The sequence below is a fragment of the Mixophyes fleayi genome, chromosome 2, assembly GCF_038048845.1.
Source record: "Mixophyes fleayi isolate aMixFle1 chromosome 2, aMixFle1.hap1, whole genome shotgun sequence".
NCBI classification, from domain to species: domain Eukaryota; kingdom Metazoa; phylum Chordata; class Amphibia; order Anura; family Limnodynastidae; genus Mixophyes; species Mixophyes fleayi.
In genome coordinates this window covers 68,186,301-68,207,009 of record NC_134403.1, presented here as the reverse complement: position 1 = coordinate 68,207,009, position 20,709 = coordinate 68,186,301, and the positions used below count along the sequence as shown (strand labels likewise).

At 39.9% G+C, this 20,709-nt stretch overlaps 1 protein-coding gene across 4 annotated transcripts in view; it reads left to right on the top strand.

The window, feature by feature from the left end:
- Positions 1-15,902, top strand: part of ATF7 (activating transcription factor 7) — a 74,466-nt gene extending 58,564 nt beyond the window's left edge. For 3 of the 4 annotated variants that reach the window (XM_075199213.1, XM_075199211.1, XM_075199212.1), the window contains 10 exons: positions 2,664-2,760; positions 3,242-3,363; positions 3,974-4,093; positions 4,955-5,109; positions 5,373-5,472; positions 5,560-5,676; positions 5,775-5,906; positions 6,197-6,394; positions 6,473-6,602; positions 9,541-15,902. In XM_075199213.1, the coding sequence (XP_075055314.1) occupies positions 2,664-2,760; positions 3,242-3,363; positions 3,974-4,093; positions 4,955-5,109; positions 5,373-5,472; positions 5,560-5,676; positions 5,775-5,906; positions 6,197-6,394; positions 6,473-6,602; positions 9,541-9,758 (1,389 nt within the window). In that variant the 3' untranslated portion in view covers positions 9,759-15,902. The remainder of the gene's footprint in view (positions 1-2,663; positions 2,761-3,241; positions 3,364-3,973; positions 4,094-4,954; positions 5,110-5,372; positions 5,473-5,559; positions 5,677-5,774; positions 5,907-6,196; positions 6,395-6,472; positions 6,603-9,540) is intronic. The other variant, XM_075199214.1, reaches the window with a different exon arrangement.
- Positions 15,903-20,709: the final 4,807 nt, after the last annotated feature.

Below are 20,709 nucleotides of genomic sequence, written 5' to 3'. Positions count from 1 at the left end.
TCTGCTGACATCTAGCTTATAAACTACTGTGTGTAAATAATGTGCACTTTGTCCTTCTTCACATCTTGTGTTCCTTGTACATGCATCAATCTCTCCTCTCTGTCTCCACCCCCACCACACACATATGTTATCCTTCAGCCCAGAGGAAATGGAGCAGCATGGTTGTGTGATTGTATGTGTGCAGTAATCCCAGCGCTCTCATGTTTCTGCAGGCTGTGCGTGCCAGGCCCGGACACGGCTTCCAGGGGCCTATTTTTCCTGAGGTTGTTTTGGCACAGAAAGCACGGGACATGAAGGGGTGCGGTGCCCTTTATTCACTTTCCTGGCTGCTGGAATGCAGCTCTCGGCTGTTTAAAGAACTCCCCTTACTCTCTTCAATTCTTCCTCCTCATTCACCATTAAGACTCCCCAGTCTAGCTGTGCTTTATATAACTGTGCTTTGACTGTCTCATGTTGCTCATCTATCTGCAACTGTAAACAACAATGTTTAAATGAAGTCCTAGAATAGCACTTGATGACCCAAGATAGCGAGCAGCATTTACAGCATATGTTGCTAAACCAGCTGACCGAAGATAGTTCTGAGCATATATTGGTTTATATATGGAGATGGTGCTCTTCTAGCCACTGGCATAGCCATGGTTCTCCTGAATCCCAGTTTTAAAATGTGTGATTGGCGTGAGAAGGTACCTTCTTAAATACAGACCAGTATTTGCTGTCCTGAGTCCAATATAGAGGTGGTAGCCTTTATAGTGCATGAGAAATTCCCGACAACACTTACACCAACATGCTAATGGTGACGACTGTCATTCCTGACATACTGGAAATACAGACTCCTCAGAAAAACTGACAGGCAACAATTGTGAGAGATGAACATACCGGCACACAGATGTAAGTCACTTTGGAGGGAGACGCTTACATTCCTGCTGTTCAGGGGGCAATGCAAAGAGCCACTGGCTGTAGAATGTACAAGCCTTCCTAAAAAGAAGTGTGTGTGTGTGTGTATGTATAGATAGATAGAGTTATAGATATATATTATTATTATTATCCTTTATTTGTTAGGCGCCACAAGGTATCTGCAGCGCCGTACATGGTACAAACAGTAGACCATACAGGGTGAAACAGTACAGAACAGTAAACATAAAGTACCAATACTTCAGAAGCTTCGGGCAGACAAATGGAGTAAATACGGAGCAGAAGAATGGGTATGTAGACAGGAGGGGAGAGGGGCACTGCTCATTCGAGCTTACATCCTAAGGGAGGGTGGACGAATCAGGCACGAAAGGGAGGCAGTGGAGCAAGGGGGAGAGAGAAGGGGAGAACGAGCGGAGGAGATGAGGGGGTTAGGTGGAAGGTTGGTAGGCTTTGAGGAATAGGTGAGTTTTGAGTGCTCGTTTGAAGGAGCACAGATTGGGAGCGAGACGGATGGAGCGAGGGAGGTCATTCCAGTGCAGGGGGGCAGCACGGGAGAAGTCTTGGATTCTGGAGTGGGAAGAGGTAATTAGATTGGAGGAGAGGCGACAGTCATTTGCATAGGGAGCGGGCAGGAGTGTGAATAGTGAGGAAGTTAGAGATATAGGGGGCAGTAGACTGGGAGAGAGCTTTGTAGGTGGTGGTAAGGAGTTTAAAGAGGATTCTGTAGGGGAAAGGGAGCCAGTGTAAGGCATGGCAGAGAGGGGAGGCAGAGGAGGAGCGGCATGAGAGAAAGATGAGTCTAGCAGCCGCATTGAGTACAGAGCGGAGTGGGGCGAGATGGGAGAGGGGGAGGCCAGTGAGGAGAAGGTTGCAGTAGTCAAGGCGGGAGATGATGAGTGCATGGATGATGGTTTTGGTGGCATCTTGTGAGAGGAAGGGTCGGATGCGGGCAATGTTGTGCAGTTGGAAGCGACAGGCTTGGACAAGGGAGTGGACGTGGGGGGCAAAAGAGAGGAATATATATATATATATATATATATATATATATATATATATATATATATATATATATATATATATATATATATATAATAAAAATATTTTGCACTCTCACACGTGGTGTTATGGAGCATATGTTGCATATATTGGAATAACATCTCATGTTTGTACTTTGTTAGAGTATAAGGCTAACAGCAGGTGATTAATGGTAAAGCTGCAATCCCTCCTATAATACTGCCCAAGGTAATTCAGTGCTGGCAAACACTTGGCAGGGGTAGATCCAGTATTGAGCTCTATGATAAAACGATGCACTGGGTAGTCCAGGCTCCTTTTCTTTCTTTTTTTTGTCATCAAGCTGCTCCACGTGCTACTGTGGTGTATTGTGTATTTGAAGGCTATAAGAATAGTCTCAGTACTGACTACGTCATATACAGTCTGCAGTGCCCAGCAGCACAAGTCACCGGATTTGATCATAGTCCAAAAATGTGTGTGTCCATTAAGGTTATTATGGGCGTAAAGCAAATAATCTCAGTTTGCCTGTTTTTTTTTATCATTAATAGAAAAAGACATAAATACTGTGTCTATGAAATTAAAAAAGCTTAGATAGTTGTAGAGAAAAATCTAAAATGAATGTTTGATCATACATCCACGTTTCATGTGGATTATCCTCTGTATACATTGTTACGTTATACAATTGTTAAATCATGGTATATGCAAATGGCTGATCTTTAATCACTTTCTGGTTAATGCAGCGTTTTACAAATGAAGACCATTTGGCTGTACACAAACACAAGCATGAGATGACTCTGAAGTTTGGGCCAGCGAGGACAGACTCTGTGATCATCCAAGGTAAATACAACCAGCCAGTGTCTTTTGCAGAAGGGTAGATAAGAAAAAAAAAAAAAAAGGAACCTGCTATTAACACTGTAATTCAGTTTATGACTACATGTATCAGAATGAGTTGCTTTGTCTGATTTCTATTTTCTGTTCTTTGTTTTACCACCATTTCTTTATTGTTTTTTCAGTGGGCAGACCACACTGATCACTACCACTCAATGCTTCCTGTCACCATATGATTGCACACAGGTTGAATGTCCGTTCTGTCCATTTAATATTTTTTTTGGTTTAAGAATAGTCATTTAAGGGGCCACGCGCAGGCCAGTTCGTATTAACAAAACAAAAGAAAAACAGCCAAATTGTTTGGCAGTATTGGTGTGTTCTGTTCACCTTCTGAAATATATATCCTATTATGTGTATACACTTGCTTGTCACACAGTCACTGTATAAGTCCTTTCTATGTTGTTGTTCTCAATCTCTCCTGTGTGTGTAGATCAAACGCCCACTCCAACACGCTTTTTGAAGAACTGTGAGGAAGTGGGTCTATTTAATGAGCTAGCCAGCTCTTTTGAACATGAGTTCAAGAAAGGTGCTGAAGATGATGATGACAAAAAGGTGAATAATGATAGATTTGTATAGAAGAATAACTATGCTATACAAATATGATGTGTGTTAAAAGACGTAGATCTTTCGGAATTTTGACATGTTAAAATCAAACTTGTTGTTTTGTGTATAATTAAATCTAATAGAAATGTGTAATGCTATTTTATAAAGAAAAAATGGAATGGTGAGGCCTTCTGTACTGTATAGAGTTTATTGTCTGTAGATAACGTCTCTAAACATAACTCAACACTGCAGATAATACACCATTAAAAGGAATTCAAATATTCGTGGTTTATGCAGTAATCTTTTAAATCCTTGCAATATTCTTGTTTTAATTGCCAAGAACATCTGTGAAATATATTAACGCAGCAAAAAAAAAAGGTATCGCTGTAAAATAGCATATAAAAGACTAGATCACTATATGTAAGATAGGTCTAAAGATCCGGTAATCCCTTTAACATATGGGTGCCAGGAATTTTCCTGATTCATCCTATTTTTTTTTTATGCTGATTTTTGTTTTGTTTTTTTGTAGCTTTTGATCTTTAGTCTTTTAAAATAATTTTAATTCTGTGTATTTATGAAGTAGTTACATGTGGCATATTTTGTGTTCTTGTCTATACAGAGTGCGGGACCACTGGATATGTCTTTACCTTCAACTCCTGACATTAAAATCAAAGAGGAAGAACCAGTGGAAGTGGACTCGTCCCCTCCAGACAGTCCGGGATCATATACAGAGGAAAAGGTAGTACATTCATTTTGGGTTACACACTTTAGTGGTGCCAAGGGAACGTTTGTGAATGGCAATTTTTAGTATCTTGTAAGATAATACAAAGGTCAAGCGTGCAGCACTTGTATAGTGTCTCCTGCAGATTACATGATCAATAATGTTTGATAACATGACAATGACTTTCTAGATCAAGGCTTCTAAACCTCTTAGATATACCCCCAAGCATAGGGGGCGGTTCCTAGTGCCTGGGGCACTGTATAATTGAGGTGGCTGGATCCTGCTCCTGCTTCACAGAGCTCTGCTTGAAAAGGGAGAGCTGCGTGCGCCTAACAGTACTGCACACAGCATTGCCCATGTATATTATGGGGATAGGAAGAGTTGGAGAGCAGCCAAGCACTGTCTAAAATTATAGCCACGCCCCCATGCATGCTGGTCACACCCACTGGCGGCGTGGTGTGGAAAACCCCCTCTACAAATCCTGTATTTGCCCCTGCCAAGCGTACCTTGTACAGATTTTTGGGTTATTTCCGCCTTTTATATTTTGCCGAAAATAACAGATTTCTCTGTTGGTAAAGGATAGAAATTAGATGGGGTACTCATAAATTACTGACAGAGACAAAAGTGTACATTTCCAGACATTAGGGTAACTTTGTATGTTGCAGATATGAAATGTACTTGAGAACATCCTGGACACTCAATATAGAATAAGAGTAAATCTTTATTTGACAGTTACCTGCAACAGATTAGCCAACATATTTTTGGACTTTAATCACAGATATTGAGTATAACATTATTTTGTATTAATATTATGCAGTATTACTTTGAACAGTATTCAGCAGTCTGAGTGATGTTGTTCATTATGTCACTCTGGTTAAGGTGCCACCGAAGCCGCAGGTCAGCTCTACACCCACTCCGACAATAGTACGTCCGGTCTCACTACCCGTCCATCTGGGATATGATCCTTTGCACCCTACACTGCCTTCACCTACATCTGTCATCACACAGGCCCCTCCGTCCAACAGACAGCTAGGGTAAGGAAGCTGTAGTTACATTGTTGTGTTCTGTCTGTTTATGGTGTTGACAGTCTAACCCTTAATAACCCCTAAATTCTCAATGTCCACCATTGTCCTTCTTTTTCTTTATTTTGATCTCCATTTTCGTGCTACCCTGTATTTCTCAGACTAAGCCACAGCTCTATTCCATGTACACATGTGTGTTTGTCTCTTTCATCTTTGGTCTGGTATACTTTGCCCTCCTGCCTGCATTTAGATAAGTTTTGCGTTCTGTATTTCAGTTCCCCGGGCAGCTCTGTCCCGCTCATGATGCACCTGAGCAATGGCCAGCCTGTACCCTTCCTTCCTGGCCCCCATGTACAGATGCAATCGGTTATATCGGTAAGGAGACCTTTGTCTTCTCTGTTGTGGTATGAACTGAAGTGAACCTTGGTATCGCTGACCTCTCTTGTTTCTGTATTGGCTCAGTTGGCAAGACCCATGTCATTGGTGCCCAATATCCCAGGCATTCCTGGGCCCCCAATTATTGGTGGTGGAGGACATATCTCTCCTTCAGGCCTTTCAGCTCATTCAGAGGCCAAAATGGTGAGTGCATGGAAACCACAAAACGATATAAGTGATGTTGTGATTGGCAATGAGATTTCCGTGATAAATACACTGCATTTTTTTTGTTTTTTCTGCAGAGACTTAAAGCCTCCCTTACACAGCAAGCGCCTTCTTCTCTAAATGGAGGGATGGCCATGGTAGCATCACGACCAGAGCAGAGCCAAATATTGGTCCAGCACCCGGATGCACCCTCCCCAGCACAGCCTCAGGTCAGCAGTCAACGAATAAAAGGACATTACATCAGGCAACAAGTTAAAGATACTGTCAGTTTGTAGATTAAACCAGATCAGCATTAACTCTTATTAGTGCTGAAGACACTAATTGGGTGGCCAAGAACGTCAGTATTGTAGGAGGTCACGTTAAATGAGGTGAAATATGATCATAATTGTACATTTATGATGGAGAGACATGAGTGATAAATAACATACATGTATGAGAGCCTCAGTTGGAGATAGAATGGTAATAGAAATGATTGGTCATCATTCTATGTCCTGCACAGGTATCTCCTGCTCAGCCCACCCCAAGTACTGGGGGTAGACGACGGAGAGCAACAGATGAGGATCCAGATGAGCGTCGCCAACGCTTCCTAGAGAGAAACAGGGCTGCTGCATCCCGGTGTCGTCAGAAGCGTAAAGTTTGGGTGTGCTCTCTGGAGAAGAAGGCAGAGGAGCTGACTTCTCAGAATGTGCAGCTTGGTGTAAGTGGTAATGGTACAGAGGATGTACTGGGATCGTGGTGTCCACACTGCATACTGACATTGTGTTTCTATCTGTAGAATGAGGTGACTCTTCTGAGGAACGAGGTGGCCCAGTTAAAGCAGTTGCTGCTGGCACACAAGGACTGCCCTGTAACTGCCCTGCAAAAGAAAAGCCAGGTTTATCTTGGTGAGTGCTACAAAATAAAAGGTAATCCCAGGCCTACATATGTGTTCCAGTAAATGATTCACATTTGCCATGTTTTCTTTTTTATTGGTAACTTATTGGGGAATCCACATTCAAATGGGATCTCTCTTCTTGTGGAAAACAGGTATACTCTGTCTAGTAGGTGTTTGGTTCAACTATTTTACTAATGTTCTACCATTTATCATGATGATTTTGCACCAGGTGGCATTGTCTTAATAAAAGCTATGACTTATGTATCATTTATGCCTCTGTAAAACGATCAGTGTGGCAGCTTTTCCAGCTCACTTAAAGTAACGTCAGATACCATTATGTGGAATTATATGTAACGGAAATGGATTTCTTGTACTAGTCCACAATCCGTAGCTTTGACTGTTTCCTGATTTGTAGCCTCCTCCTCTATGTAGTACCTTGCTGATTCATGGGTAATGTTTAGTCATTGAACAAACACCTCTTTATGGAAGGCGGTAGCAGAGGTGACAGCGGTAGGCTATAACCGTGTACTAGAGCAGTAACATGATATAAAAAGGAAATGTGAGGAAATATGATGTAAACCTGTAGCTGATCCCATGTTTAGGTCGCCTGATTACCAAAAAAGCAATTTGTATTATGAGATTACACAAAACGTTTCTAATGTGCCTAAACCCTGTCTTTGGGGACCGGTTTGCTTTAGATAGAAATAAGGTTTTCTGTAGGGATGTGCACCGGCCACTTTTGGTGTCTCGTGTTTTGTGTTTTGGATTCGGATTTGCTTGAGGTTTTGGGTTCGGATTTGTTTCGCAAAACACCTGACGAAAGGTTTTGGTTCGGATTTAAGGTTTTGGATTCGGATTTATTTTGAAAAAACATAAAAAGTGCTAAAAAAACATTTTTGTGTTTTTTTTTTTTTTCACTCCTATGCTATTATTAACCTCAATAACAATCATTTCCACTAATTTCCAGTCTATTCTGAACACCTCACAATATTGTTTTTAGGCCAAAAGGTTGCACCGAGGTAGCTTGAGCACATAATGCCAAAAAAAGAGGTACAAGATGGAATTGTTCTAGGCCCTCCCTCCCCCCCCTTGCGAGACTTGGACGACAGAGTCTCGTTTTCAATTTTTTGCGCGCCGGAAATATCCGAACAGTGCTCGGATCCCGTTCGGATCCGCACTGTTCGGGTGGGCTCGGATTAGCGGAATCCGAGCCCGCTCATCTCTAGTTTTCTATGCGTAATGCTGCTTTCGTGTCTATTTTACTAAAACACAATACAGTATCTTACAGTTTTGCCTTCCAACATAAGGGAGTTGAACTGTAGTAGTACATACGTGTAGCTATGCATAGCTGATTTCTCCCAGGATGGTGCAGGGATCTTGGCTGTCAGGGTGCTCCGTGGACATCATATGGATGACAATCTATTACAGGTCACCCGTCAGATATTTTCCTGTATACAGCTAATTGCTGATTTGTTGCTCTGTGGTGCTGCACATTTGCGCTTTGTAAATAGATCCCAGTAGAAGATTGCTGGTTACATGGAAAGTGGGGGAATAATTGTTGTTTTTCCCATTATCAAGTCTCTCTTCAGTGTGGGAGAGCCCTTGTTTTACTCATTAGACTTTGTAAGGAATTAAGGGAATATCCAATTGTTGGTGTTTCCTGCGGCGTTAAAAATATTACCGTTATTACGGTAATTCTAAGCCGGATTTCAGTTTGCAGCTCCCTGAGCGTTAAAGGTACCGCAATAACAGTAATTACGCGCACTATTACCGTAATGACGGCAATAGTGCGCACGCCGCGTTACTTTTCCGTGTAACGCCAACCATTTAATATGCCCCTAAGTGTGAGAGTTAAGTGTGCAGTAAATGTATTACAGAATGTGTGCCCGAGTCTATTCACCTGTACTGATATCCAGTGTAATGTGCTGGAATACATTGATTGTATTAGATTATGCAGTTTGTCATCATTTGAAAGTTAAACCAGATTATCATAAAAACCAGCAATACAAGACTGGGTGTGCCCATGTTCCTAGTGAACCAAGCTGCATTCTCCTAAACATTAGTGCAGCTCAGAACATTTGTATAGTTGACAAGTTTTATCAAAGTGACGTTAAGCCCGAGTGACCTTTGTCTTCTTACTTCGTGTAAGAGACATTTATACCCATGAGTGATAGGTAATTTTATGTGGGTTAATATTAGTTTCACAATCCCAGTTTGCACTGATGGTGGTTTCATGGAGATCTCTATTGTAGTTTGCAGTACTGTGCTTTATGTGCAGAGAATGTTCTGTGAAATATTGTTGTAGTAGTGTAAGATGTAAAGTGCAAAAAGTCATCCAATGCTGTTAATGATTGTTTCTTTCAGTCACTAGGGAGCTGGTAGAGACCTATTATATGGCAGCGTGCTTTGCACTTATGAATTGCACAGTGGTTAAAACATCCAAGGAAAGGGAGGATAAAATGATTTTATCAAAATAGATGTATGGGTTTTCTTCTACCTTAAATGTATGGAAAGCTTTAATACCATAACATATGTATCCACCTGTTGGGGCCTTTCCCTAATGAATGCTCATCAGAGACAGCTGAACTGGACTTGTTGTGCCTTTATTACCTATTGAATTCTGGCACCATCACACTGAGAGTCATTGGATTTGATAGATAGACATATAGATGTGGGTGTGAGTGTGTGTGTATGTATATATCTATATATATATATATATATATATATATATATCTATATATATATATATCTCTCTATCGCACACCAACAGCTACAAGTCATGTGTGTGAAGTGTTCCCTACAACTCTTGGATTGTAAGCCAAGTTGGGCAGGTCCATCTTTACCATCTGATCGTTCGTCATTGAATGTGATTAGTGTCATGATTCTCTATATGTACAGCACTACGTCACTTGTCAGCACTTTATAAATAAACGATAATGGTAATAATCTTGTAACTTGTTTCCTTCCAGAAAACCTCAAGGACAACTGTGATGCGACCGGCTCTCCAGGCCCAGTTTCCCAACACAGTTCATTGTCCTCTGCCTCCCCTAATGGTCTGCGCTCACCAGCCGAACACATGGCCACATCCGTGCTCACACAGATGGCCAGCCAAAGGACAGATGGCCACAGTCAGATCCTCCAATCACACGTCATCATGTCACCACAGTCACAGGCAGCCAGCAGATGATGTATCTCAGTCACTGGACCTAGAACTAATCAACGGGATGCCTCAGCCCCAAAGACTGAGTGGAATAACTAAGCCCCAGTACAGAACGGGCGGATATGGATTATAAATATATATACATATATATATTTGTTTTTAAAGTTCGTTAAAGGGTGTTTAGGGAGGTTTTTTTAATTACACAGATACCAAGTGATTAAAGCACTAACTTTCAGATCTCATCAGGTCAAATCACTAACACATATCCACACACACACATACAAAAACAGTAAGGGCTTTAAGCACTAATCAACACATTCATGAACACACACTTTACCGCACATTGTGTGGCCTATGGAGAATACAATTCTAAGGTTTACCATTTCAGTGCCAGCAGGGTGGGATTTTCCCTGGTGCTACTTGTCTGAGCACTTTCCCTGTCCTGGTCCATTATTGCAGCTTAATTATTATACCCCCTCCATAAGTTTCCTTTGATTCTCACTCCCTGGAAAAGACAGTACCATCCATTCTTTACCTGTCCATGGCATTTCAGAGTTGCTAGAAATTCATTGATTCATTACAGAACAGGCCTTACTGCTCAGTTGTTTTCCAATCTTCGATATTTTTGTGTCAGGTGAAGAACCCGAGAAACAAGTTCTAAATACTGGGGCCAGCCTGGTGCTGGAGGGACCCATGACACAGTACAGAGGAAAGCTGCGAGCAGGTCCTTCCACCAACGCGAGGAGGAGACACCGTACAATCACCCTATAATTGTTACTGCATAGCTGCTTTGTAGAGATCCCAAGCAGCCAAGTGATCAAAGTTATACCTGGTTTTAACTCTACTGGAGCAGTGATTACAATACTTCATGGAAACATTGGCTAGTCTTCCACCACTCTTGAAATACTGCTGATGTTTCTGCTTTAACCTCAAGGTTTGGTTTTTCTGCAGCCTATCTCAACACTAAATATAACCAGCGATGTAACCTCTTCAGAGCCTTCTCTCAGTCTTCCAGCAATCCCTTTCTGCGAAAACAGGTGACTTGTGACCTCCGTGGGTATTACCCGCCTGTGCCGTGAAGGCACCTTTTTCAGAGTCCTGTAATAATTAGTTGTGTGATAACTGGGGTAGGATTGAAGTCAATTATATAGGCGTGACTTTTTTTCCTCCATATACTGTATGTACCCTAATGAAGAGATGCATTGATATAAGATGTCCACTTGGCACAGTGAGATCGCCGGAAGAGGCTTCTCTGTGTCCATTGGAGTGCTGACTTTATGTGCCTCTTACATTGTTTTCAGTAACATTGTTGAAAGAGTCAGTTCTTAAACCAACTATAGTACTTTGATTGCTTTTTCTTGTAGCTGTTTCAGGTATTGTTCTATGCAATCATATGGGCCTTTATTGAGCTCTCTCTTCCATCCCCGCTAGACTTTGGGATGCTACATTATGACTTACTTGCAGGTTCACAAAGCAACATTAACAAAAGCACCACCTTAGCAGTTTCCTCAATCAACAGGTTTACAATGGATGCAGCGCTAAATATTATGTACACAGCCCTGCAGTAAAGACATCCCCTCCAGGCTTGGTGATTGGAGGGATCGCATATTCCTATAGCGATTGACAGATTAAGCTAGCTATTGTAACTTGCAGTTATTTAAACAGGGACATTGTGTACTATTCCTACTGGGACACACTACATTGTCATTATGAGTTATATTTACATTTTTACATTAACTCCATGTCAGATTCAACAAATATTGTCCTGTAACTTACAAGATCTGATAACATTAATAGGTTTTGGCAAGCAGCTAGTGAGCTCAGCAGATTCCATATATTGGGAAAATATTAACAATTAGGAGAGATCAGGAACAAAATAAAGGTAAGTGTTGTAACATAATGGTTACGGAATATCTTGACATTTGTTGGTTATGTTGAGTAGAGAACTTCTACAATGAAGTCACTGGGCAAATCTGTGTCTGGAGACAGTCACGTTTGTGCTGCTTCTACTATGAAGATGTCTTTGCCCCAACTTATATTAGTGTCACATGAGCTCATTGTAATCCTACCTGCCTTGGCCTCAGGCAATCAATGCCTTCTGTCTGCTTACATGTAGCAGATAAATAGAGCATGCATCTTGCATATGAACAGATTCATGTGTCAGCAAATGTGTTCGTTGTTTGAGGCCTTTGGCAAACACGCATGGACAGGAGCACCTGACTCATTTAAATTTTCTGAAAATTCTTTCTAAACTAATCATTGGTTTGGCCATATTTGATTTGCAATTGAATTCAGCAGCTCAGTCATTCACATTCACTGATAAAAACTATTCATCACTCTGATGAGAGTTCAGGTGTTTGGAGAGTATTTTACATAATATGCAAGCATAGGATGAAAACTTAAATCTAAAATGAAATCTGAATTTTGTAAGCATAGAAGCACATTTTCAATCTGTGCAAAGTGCTTAAAAATGCACCAAATTTTCAGAAGAAATGAACAAACAAAGTGTACCTCAAAGACACTGTGATATATAATAAAAATCTGGCAAACTACTTAAAAATAAATGCAGAAAAAGCCAAAATCATCTCCACTAAATAAGTTATGGAATGATAAACTACGGAGGGGACTATACGTGAAGTGATTACATACGGGTATGGACCTACAAGCGCAAATATCTTCATTCTTTGTACATCATAGCAGTGAATCATTTTGGTAAAAATCTGGTTTCTTTCGAGTACAAAGTTTACACCTTTTTTTACATCTTTCAGTGTGTTTGCTGGAGAGCGTATTGGCATATAGAGCAGAATTGTACAAATCTTTAACTAGAGCACTTACACACTTAAGGGATCATTTACACAAGCAGTTTAAGCCATGTGACTTATTAAATATTGTCATTTCTGTCTGTGAAAGATTCAGATTTAAAATTGTTTAGCAGTGTTTACACGCAATGCTTGTAAACATGCCTGAGTATTTTATAGATTAGTCTCCGTTTCTTTTATAAAGCTTTTATGTATTCAGAAACATCAGCAACTTAGGTCTGCTTTTAAATGCCAAAGTCCATAGTAGTTCTGTGGTGAATGGGTTCTGCTACCCTAATATATGTTCAATTCAAATTATTTCTGGCAAAGATTGAAACATGGGTCAAAAATGAATAGAAATCCCATATAAGTACACACAACTAATGAATATAAATAAATGCAGGAAATGATTTGTTAAAGATTTCAAGTACTTTTTGTACGACAGTTGCCCCAAAAAAGGCAAAAAACAAACTTGTGTAAACGAGCCCTTAGGCTTAATTTTTTTTTATTTTTTTTTTTTAAAGTGTCTTAGTGCTCACTTGATGCAAAACTATAAAGTGAAGGCTTTGTTTTATTTTTTTAAGGTGCAAAGTGCTGTTCATATTTAGCGCCTTTAAGTGTCTGATAAGTAAATATATTGTCCTCAAATTGATTTGCATCAGAGTCACACCAAAGACGCTTATTACTTTTACGTTTTTTTTTTTTGTTTTTTTAAGGAGTGCAATGATTGGAGTGTTTTACAATGTATGATTGATTTATAAGAACGCAGAACTCAATAAATGAGTCTAAATTCTGCCTGTTATGACAACAGAGATGGCAAAAAAAAAAAGAGAAACTGAAAATTGAAAACTTTCTAACGAGTAAAGACTTTTTAGTGGTACATGTAAGAGTTTGGAACGCTGGAGAGGTCAGCCACTCACCAATAAAGTGCACTTAGACTGTTTTGTATGGTCGTCCAGAATTGCTGTTGTGCCTATGCATTGTTTTGCTTAAACAATTTGCAGTGACCTTGCCACCAAATGAATATTTTGAATCCAAACCCTCCCCCTCCCCCCCCCAACCACACACACACACACATGCTTTAAGATCAGCGTCTGTGTTTTCAAAGTTGAGTACAGTAGAGATATTTGGATTACCATGCGAGGTCTGTACGAGTCCTTGCCTTAATTTGTGCCTTGAGACAAATGTTGTTTTACTAGATAAGTTTTATTGTGTCCACTCTCTTGATCCCCTTGGATTCGGCCTAGAATTATTAATAATTAGTGCCTTAGAACTTGTGTGATTTATTGTAATATCCTACCCAGATGAGAAGATGAGTGATGATCAGTTGTATCCTGACCATTGTGTGTGTTCTCACCAGGCTTTCACCTCACTTTACCTGGCCACAGACTGTATTGTGGATTTTGTCAGATTTTGACCATATTGTCCAAACATTGCTCTGTGTGTGGGCACAAAATGACCAGAAATCTCTATCAGAATCCCTATTTGTGTCTGCTGTAACATCCATAGTCAGTACATGCAGCCTGTATGTATATTCATTGTCATATCAGCGCACATTGGACCTTTGTGATCCTGGTATAAAGCCATATTAAATACAGATCCTGGCTGTATCTTACCCTAAGTGGGCAGCATTTTGGCTGCCTGTTCATTATAGATTGTTTTGTATAGCCGACTGAGCGACAAAACTGTTGTCATTCTTTTGTAACACCCACTGTATGACTACTCTAAAATGTCACTTTTACATATAAATTAATCTCATTATTTATAAAAAAAAAACTGTTATTTCCAACCAAACACCATTCTGTACTGATGAAGCCATGGTTGTAACCTTTGCCAGGTGTAACACAATATTGTTGATGTATCAGCGGTTAGTCATATTGGAACAAAGGCTGAAATAACACATCCTACGTAACACCTGTACCTTACTCTGCTGTGCCGTCGGCTTTGGGAACAGAAGAGTAGGGAGGTGCTGATTACCTTCATCTGTCCTATGTCTCATCTTAATTTCAGGACTTGATGCTCTTGGGCATACATATACTGACTTCAAAATTATAGAGGCACTTAAGTCCCCCCAGGACATAAAAAAAACCTCTCAAGACAAGAATACAATAGTAAAAGTGTACACTACAATACTTATGATGTTTTAATGATGAATATAATTATTTAATACTATAGCCATGAGTTTCCATTTCATTAAATCATGAACATATAGAGGTTTTAAATATTATTATTTTTTTTCATGGAAAATTAAGTGTTCCCATTTTGCACCCCTGTTGCTTAGAAGAGAAGAGAAGCCCTTAACCCTCTGAGCTCTTTCTAAATCCAGCTTAGTGTCTTTCTATGATGCAGAAAATATGTAGAACACATTTCTTGAGAATAGCCATAGACTTTAGTTTGGGGTGAGCAGATTACAATGGAAGCTTTTCATAGACTATATCAATTTCAGGTTCTCCCAGTTTTCATATGTAGAAGGGATCTGATTATTCGGTACATAAGCCACAGTGTCAACCATACAAATACTGTGTGATGTTCTGATGGGCTCTGGTTGGGAATACTGGCTCGTAGGACAGTGGTGTTGGTATGTATTTAGGCCTATAATGAAGTTCTGAATTCAGCATGGTTACAGCACGTGGGAGCTTTGATCTAAAGTATGTCTGTTAAATAAAATGTCTGCTGCAAAATAAACATTTCATTTTCCATGGTCTAGCGATTTGTGATATAAGCCATGTGCTTTCTTCTGTGCAATGCGAAATATGATGGTAAATCCTTCTACTGTAGAGAGCTCACGTCCCATATGTGTCTGAAATAGAGAGAAAACTTCTACAATGTTCTTTATTATGCTTACATTTTTACTTTGATCATTGTGAAAGTTAATACTTTGAATGTAAAAGAGCAAAACAAATCACGGCAGAGGTTGTGTGCCATGGAACGGCAGTGACAGTTACTGCATAGACAGAGAATCGGACCGTGTGATTTGAACCTAAAAGCCAAGCGGCTCCATCCCACCATTCACTGAAGCGGAAATTTGCAAATATACTGCCATTATCTCAAGAACTGCAAAAAGAAACCAATGAGAAATTGACGTTCTATTGAGAAGACTAAGAGATATGTCCTTGTTATGTTACTCAGGTACATTTCTTGCATTAATCTCTATACCTAAACGCATAAAATGCTGTATGTGCCCCTGGTGGCCAGGGGCTGCGGGTGCCATAGCACCATTTACCCATCTTCCAGAGACCTGCAGAGCAATCTACTCTGGAAGTGGGTGATTTAAAGGCCTTGTCCCTTTCACCCTTGTTGACACCAAATTAATGTTATGTGCCTTTTATTTTGTTAATCCTGTAACAATAAACTCTGTTACCAAGTACCTGTATATTGGCTGTGATACTTTTGTACTTTAATGGAAGAAGTTCATCAGTGGTGGGTTATAAAAGAGTTTCTGGGGCCTAGTTTTGTAGGAGGGCCCATCACTTTAGAATCTATTTTAAAGCATTAGAAAATCATTCACTATCTGTTCTCATATTTGTGGCAAAGGGCGAAATGGGTTTTATAGATATATGTCCTTAACACAATCTTTTCATATTCAAGCATCTGTTTTTCTAAACTACAAATAACTGATCATGTTATATTAAATGTCCTTCTTTTTTAAACTGTCGCACTAAACACACCTGGGTGTCTCAACATGTGTAATGCCTGGACCCATGCCATTCAGGAGATACCCACTTCCCTTCCCTGGTGTCTCATGAATGGCTAATTCTCCTGCAGGGGAGCTTTGACCTTGAGTAGCATCAGACACCTGGCATTTTAATGCTTGGGGGATGCCTGCTGTTTATTTCAAAATTAATTTGGGCAGAAGTTGCCTTTTAAAGTACCAATTTAGCCTATAGTGGATTCTCAAAAATGCTAGTTGGTGGCTTGACAAACCCTCGCACAATGTAGCATGTTTATTTTTTTAACTATGTAAAGGGTAGCCTATATTGCAACTAATGTTGCAATCATTGATTTTGTTCTCTGCATCATTTCAGTGTGACTTGTCCTAGATAATAAGAGGTGCAGATCATTTCAAACTCCTCTATTCTGTCATGGTATTGCAAGCATTCCATACTATTTGGAGGGTTACTGAATGCATCGGAACCTTCAGGATTTGTGACAAGGATGTAAGTGAACCATGGTGTGAAAGGCAGCTATCTGGATTTGTGATGGAGGTGTGATTGTTTTACAACATTACAAAGCTAAATAATTACAACACTGAACAGTACATCCCGAAAACATGGAGAACAGCTAATGTGACCAAAGGCTAAAAGCAATATCTACAAAATTATTAGAGCAAATGCTAATATAGCCATGGTAACAATGAAAATTATTGAATGTGTTGACTATGTGCAGTAGATATTATGGGTCTGATTCATTAAGACACGTAAATGCTGATATGTGCCGTATTTTGCGTAACATCGCTCTGTGCGTGCCCTGAAATAAAACATACGGCAGAGAGCGCAACAATGTCAAATTCATCTTTGAGCACAAAGGACCCTTACTACGGCCTACGACTTCATAGGCAGAACAGGGAGGGGAATGGGCGCGTATGCATGTAGTCATTGTACAGTAAGGGAGTGACCAGCTCTCGAGTGCATGCTTTAGCATCCGATTCAAGCTTTGGGCATCTCAAAGGAACGTGTTTTTCTATCATCACTTGCACCTGCTACAGGTCTGGTGTAAGTGCTGAATACTAGTGATGACGGCTGTGTATGCAGCTAGAACATGTGTTTGCAATCAAGAGCAACTGTAAAAATGCATTTTATGTACAGTAGACATTAATAACATCCTAATGTATTCAACCGAGAGAAAGAAATTAAGAAAAAAAAACAAAACGTATGTTTTAATGTTTAATGACTATATTATGAACAGGTGACATAAATAGAATTTATTTTTTTCGTCCGTGCTTTCTTTTGTGACTTTATATTACTCATATGTATTGGATGTATCCTGTAGTGTATTGTCTGTTCGAGCAGAGCAGACCTAGAACTGTATTCGTCCACGGAAGTATCTTTACATCTGCTCCTTGTAGAATGAGGGCAGGGATATGCCCGATTTTATGTACGTTACAAAAAAAACAAACGCACAGTGCGTTTGTTTTGTGTGTCTTAATGATTCAGGCCCTATATAAGAATTATAATGGTTCACCCAAAACAACTTTCATTCTCTTTTTGGTTTTACATGATAATATTTTATGCATTATTCTGGTTTTATTTATTACAATATTTTATCCTTTTTGACACACAAAAAAATTAATTCTCGACATCGCCAAAAGGTTGGGAACCACTTTCCATAGAAACATGTCTCTTACCAAAAAAACTCACCATGGACTCCACTCCATAACTAGTACTGATATACTGTGTGTCTGTGCAATATTACTGACATAAACCTACAGGGATCTGGGGTTGGCATGTATCAGACATGAACCTTTTAGGTCTTGTATGGATATAATTTATCTGTAGAGATTCTATACATTGATTCATATGGATAACCTTTGTAGAAGCTAGAATCCATTAAGTGATAAATTGTAGATTTTTGTTAGTGTACAATGGTTTTAAATATAACATTAGTACGACATAGAGAATTTGTTGTATATCCCAGTTCTATAAAGGATTATGTTTGATCACGGGGCTGAAAGCACTTTCTCATTGCCTTGTTTCATATATCAAATGTGCTCTCCTAAAATAAATGCATTTAATCATGGAACGAAGCAAGAGAAATTGTGTGAGGTTTTGCCTCAAGACTCCCCTCGGGCCAGACGTAATTCAACTGACTTTGTAAGTCTTAGGTTAAACAATATAAAAATGTAGTCAGATTGCATAACCACACAATCTAACCAAAGTATTTTTATAGTATTGACAGCAGGAGTTATTACAGTTTGTTTGCCTAGGCAGAGAAATAAGTAACATTACAGGTTATGCTGGTATGATTGTGTATCGTACCACTTGCAGAGTTCCTGTTTCTCGAGGAAGTGACTGCAGTGACGAAGGCTGAGACATGGGCTTGTCTGTAGAGGCCCATGACCCATCAGAGGTGCCTGCTACCCTTATCACTTATCTATTTCTGTGTAAACCATCCCGTGAGGGTCTGTCAGTGTTGGCTAACCTGTGACACTCCAGGTGTTGAAACTACAAGTCCCAGCATGCTTTGCCAATATATAGCAGCTTATTGCTGGAAGGGTATGCTGGGACTTGTAGTTTCACAACACCTGGAGTGTCGGGTTAGGCAAAAAGGACCATAGACCGTGTTGGCTAAGTTAATTGTGGCCCACAGGATGTGACAGGTCCCTGGGGAATAGACTGTACTTTCTGCCTTGGCTAGGATATATGTATAAGATTCCAAAGTCTTTTCTTTATATTTTAGATTCCTCAATGATTAAACTGAATTCTGGCTATCCTGGGAACCACAATGTTTGAATTGAAAAATCCTTCAACCATTATTTTTTGTTTCTTAATTATTTTAGGAATGTGTGACATTTGAATTGGGTCCTTTTAACACTGGCTAGATAGGCGTGAATCCAAAGGACTGAAGACTATACATTCTATGTGATGAGTGATACAATACTAGAGTGTGTAGTTAAGTGCACAGTCTTTCATGGTATATGCCTATATAATCCACATGGAGTCCTAAAACCTTTCGTCCCTCTCACTCAAGAGTCATGATTCTTGGAATTGTGACAACTCAGTGTCTGGCACAGTCTCATAGGAAGCCCGTTGAATATCTAATAGACATAGGGTATTGTAAGTCATAGAGCCCTTTCATTGGAGCTATAGACTTATTAGACCTATCATGCTAGTTAACCTCCTGCGGGAGTATTCTAGGTACCTCCTACCTTATGGTCCCGAAGAGCAAATCAGGTAGGAACCTTGTGGATTTGCCAATTGATTTTATTCAAATGAGAACAAGCTTTAACTTTGATTATGTTTTGGTTATTGTATGTGTTGCCTGAGGCTATCTGTGTGCGAAAGTAAGTAGTGCAATTGTAGCTAAGAAGTTACTGAAATATTTTATTCATAGGTTCGGTCCTGCATATTATTTCTGACTGAGGCACATTCTGCAGTGCCAGTAAGTAGAGAAATAGGTAAGGCTAGGTAAGCATAGATCAGAAATTTGATTGACGTATTACACACAAGCTTCAAGTAAAGGAAAAACTTAAAATGGGATTCTCATAAACAAAATGGAAAAAGTATGTACCGAGACAGGACTAAAATGGGCAGATGCCATACCTATAGTCTATAGGGTAGACATCAAATAGGAAAATTTGATTAAGACCAAGCAAGATAATTATTAGATTGCCATCATCAACTCCTGTAGCTCTGTTTGCTCTTGATTTGACTGATACAATAGTTCAAAACCAGTTTAAGACTTTGCTCAAATCATTAGGGGCATATTCAATTGTTGGCGGTTTCCGCCGCGGAAAAAGTATTACCGTTATTATGGTAATACTAAGCCGGATTTCAGCTCGCAGCTCCCTGAGCCGCGTTACTTTTGGCTGTAACGCCAACTGAATATGCCCCTTAAAGTCTTTCCCCACACAGGTGTGAAGATCACAGGGAAAGAAACCAGACCAACCATGGCACGCCATTGAACCAGGAGACTGGGTCTATATAAAGGTGCACAAGAGAAAATCTTCACTTAAGCTGGGGTGGATATTTTTTATTTTTACGTGTACATAAAAATGCATTGTTGCAGCCCAAGTACAGTACACCACCCCTTTTATGAAGTTTTATGATATTTCCTGATGGCAGAGGGCTCTTTCAGCAGGTTAATGTGTCCTGCCACACTGCAATAATTGTTCAGGAATGGTTTGAAAAACATGATAAAGAGTTCAAGGTGTTAACTTTGTCTCCAAATTCGAAAAACAAGTCTGAGCCATTTAATGCCCCACCTCGCAATTTACAGGACTTAAAGGATCTGCTGCTAACTTCTTGGTGCCAGATACCTCAGGACACCTTCAGAGGTCTTGTGGAGTCCATGCCTGAACAGGATAGAGCTGTTTTGACGGCAAGAGGGGTACCTACCTGTCAAGAAATGGGGTGCTACTGGACTGAGAACTTTATATTCATCACCCTTTTCTCACGGTTTAATGTACTTTTAATCCTTGTATCCTTGTATTATTATTTCATGTTACATTTTGCCCTGGCTAT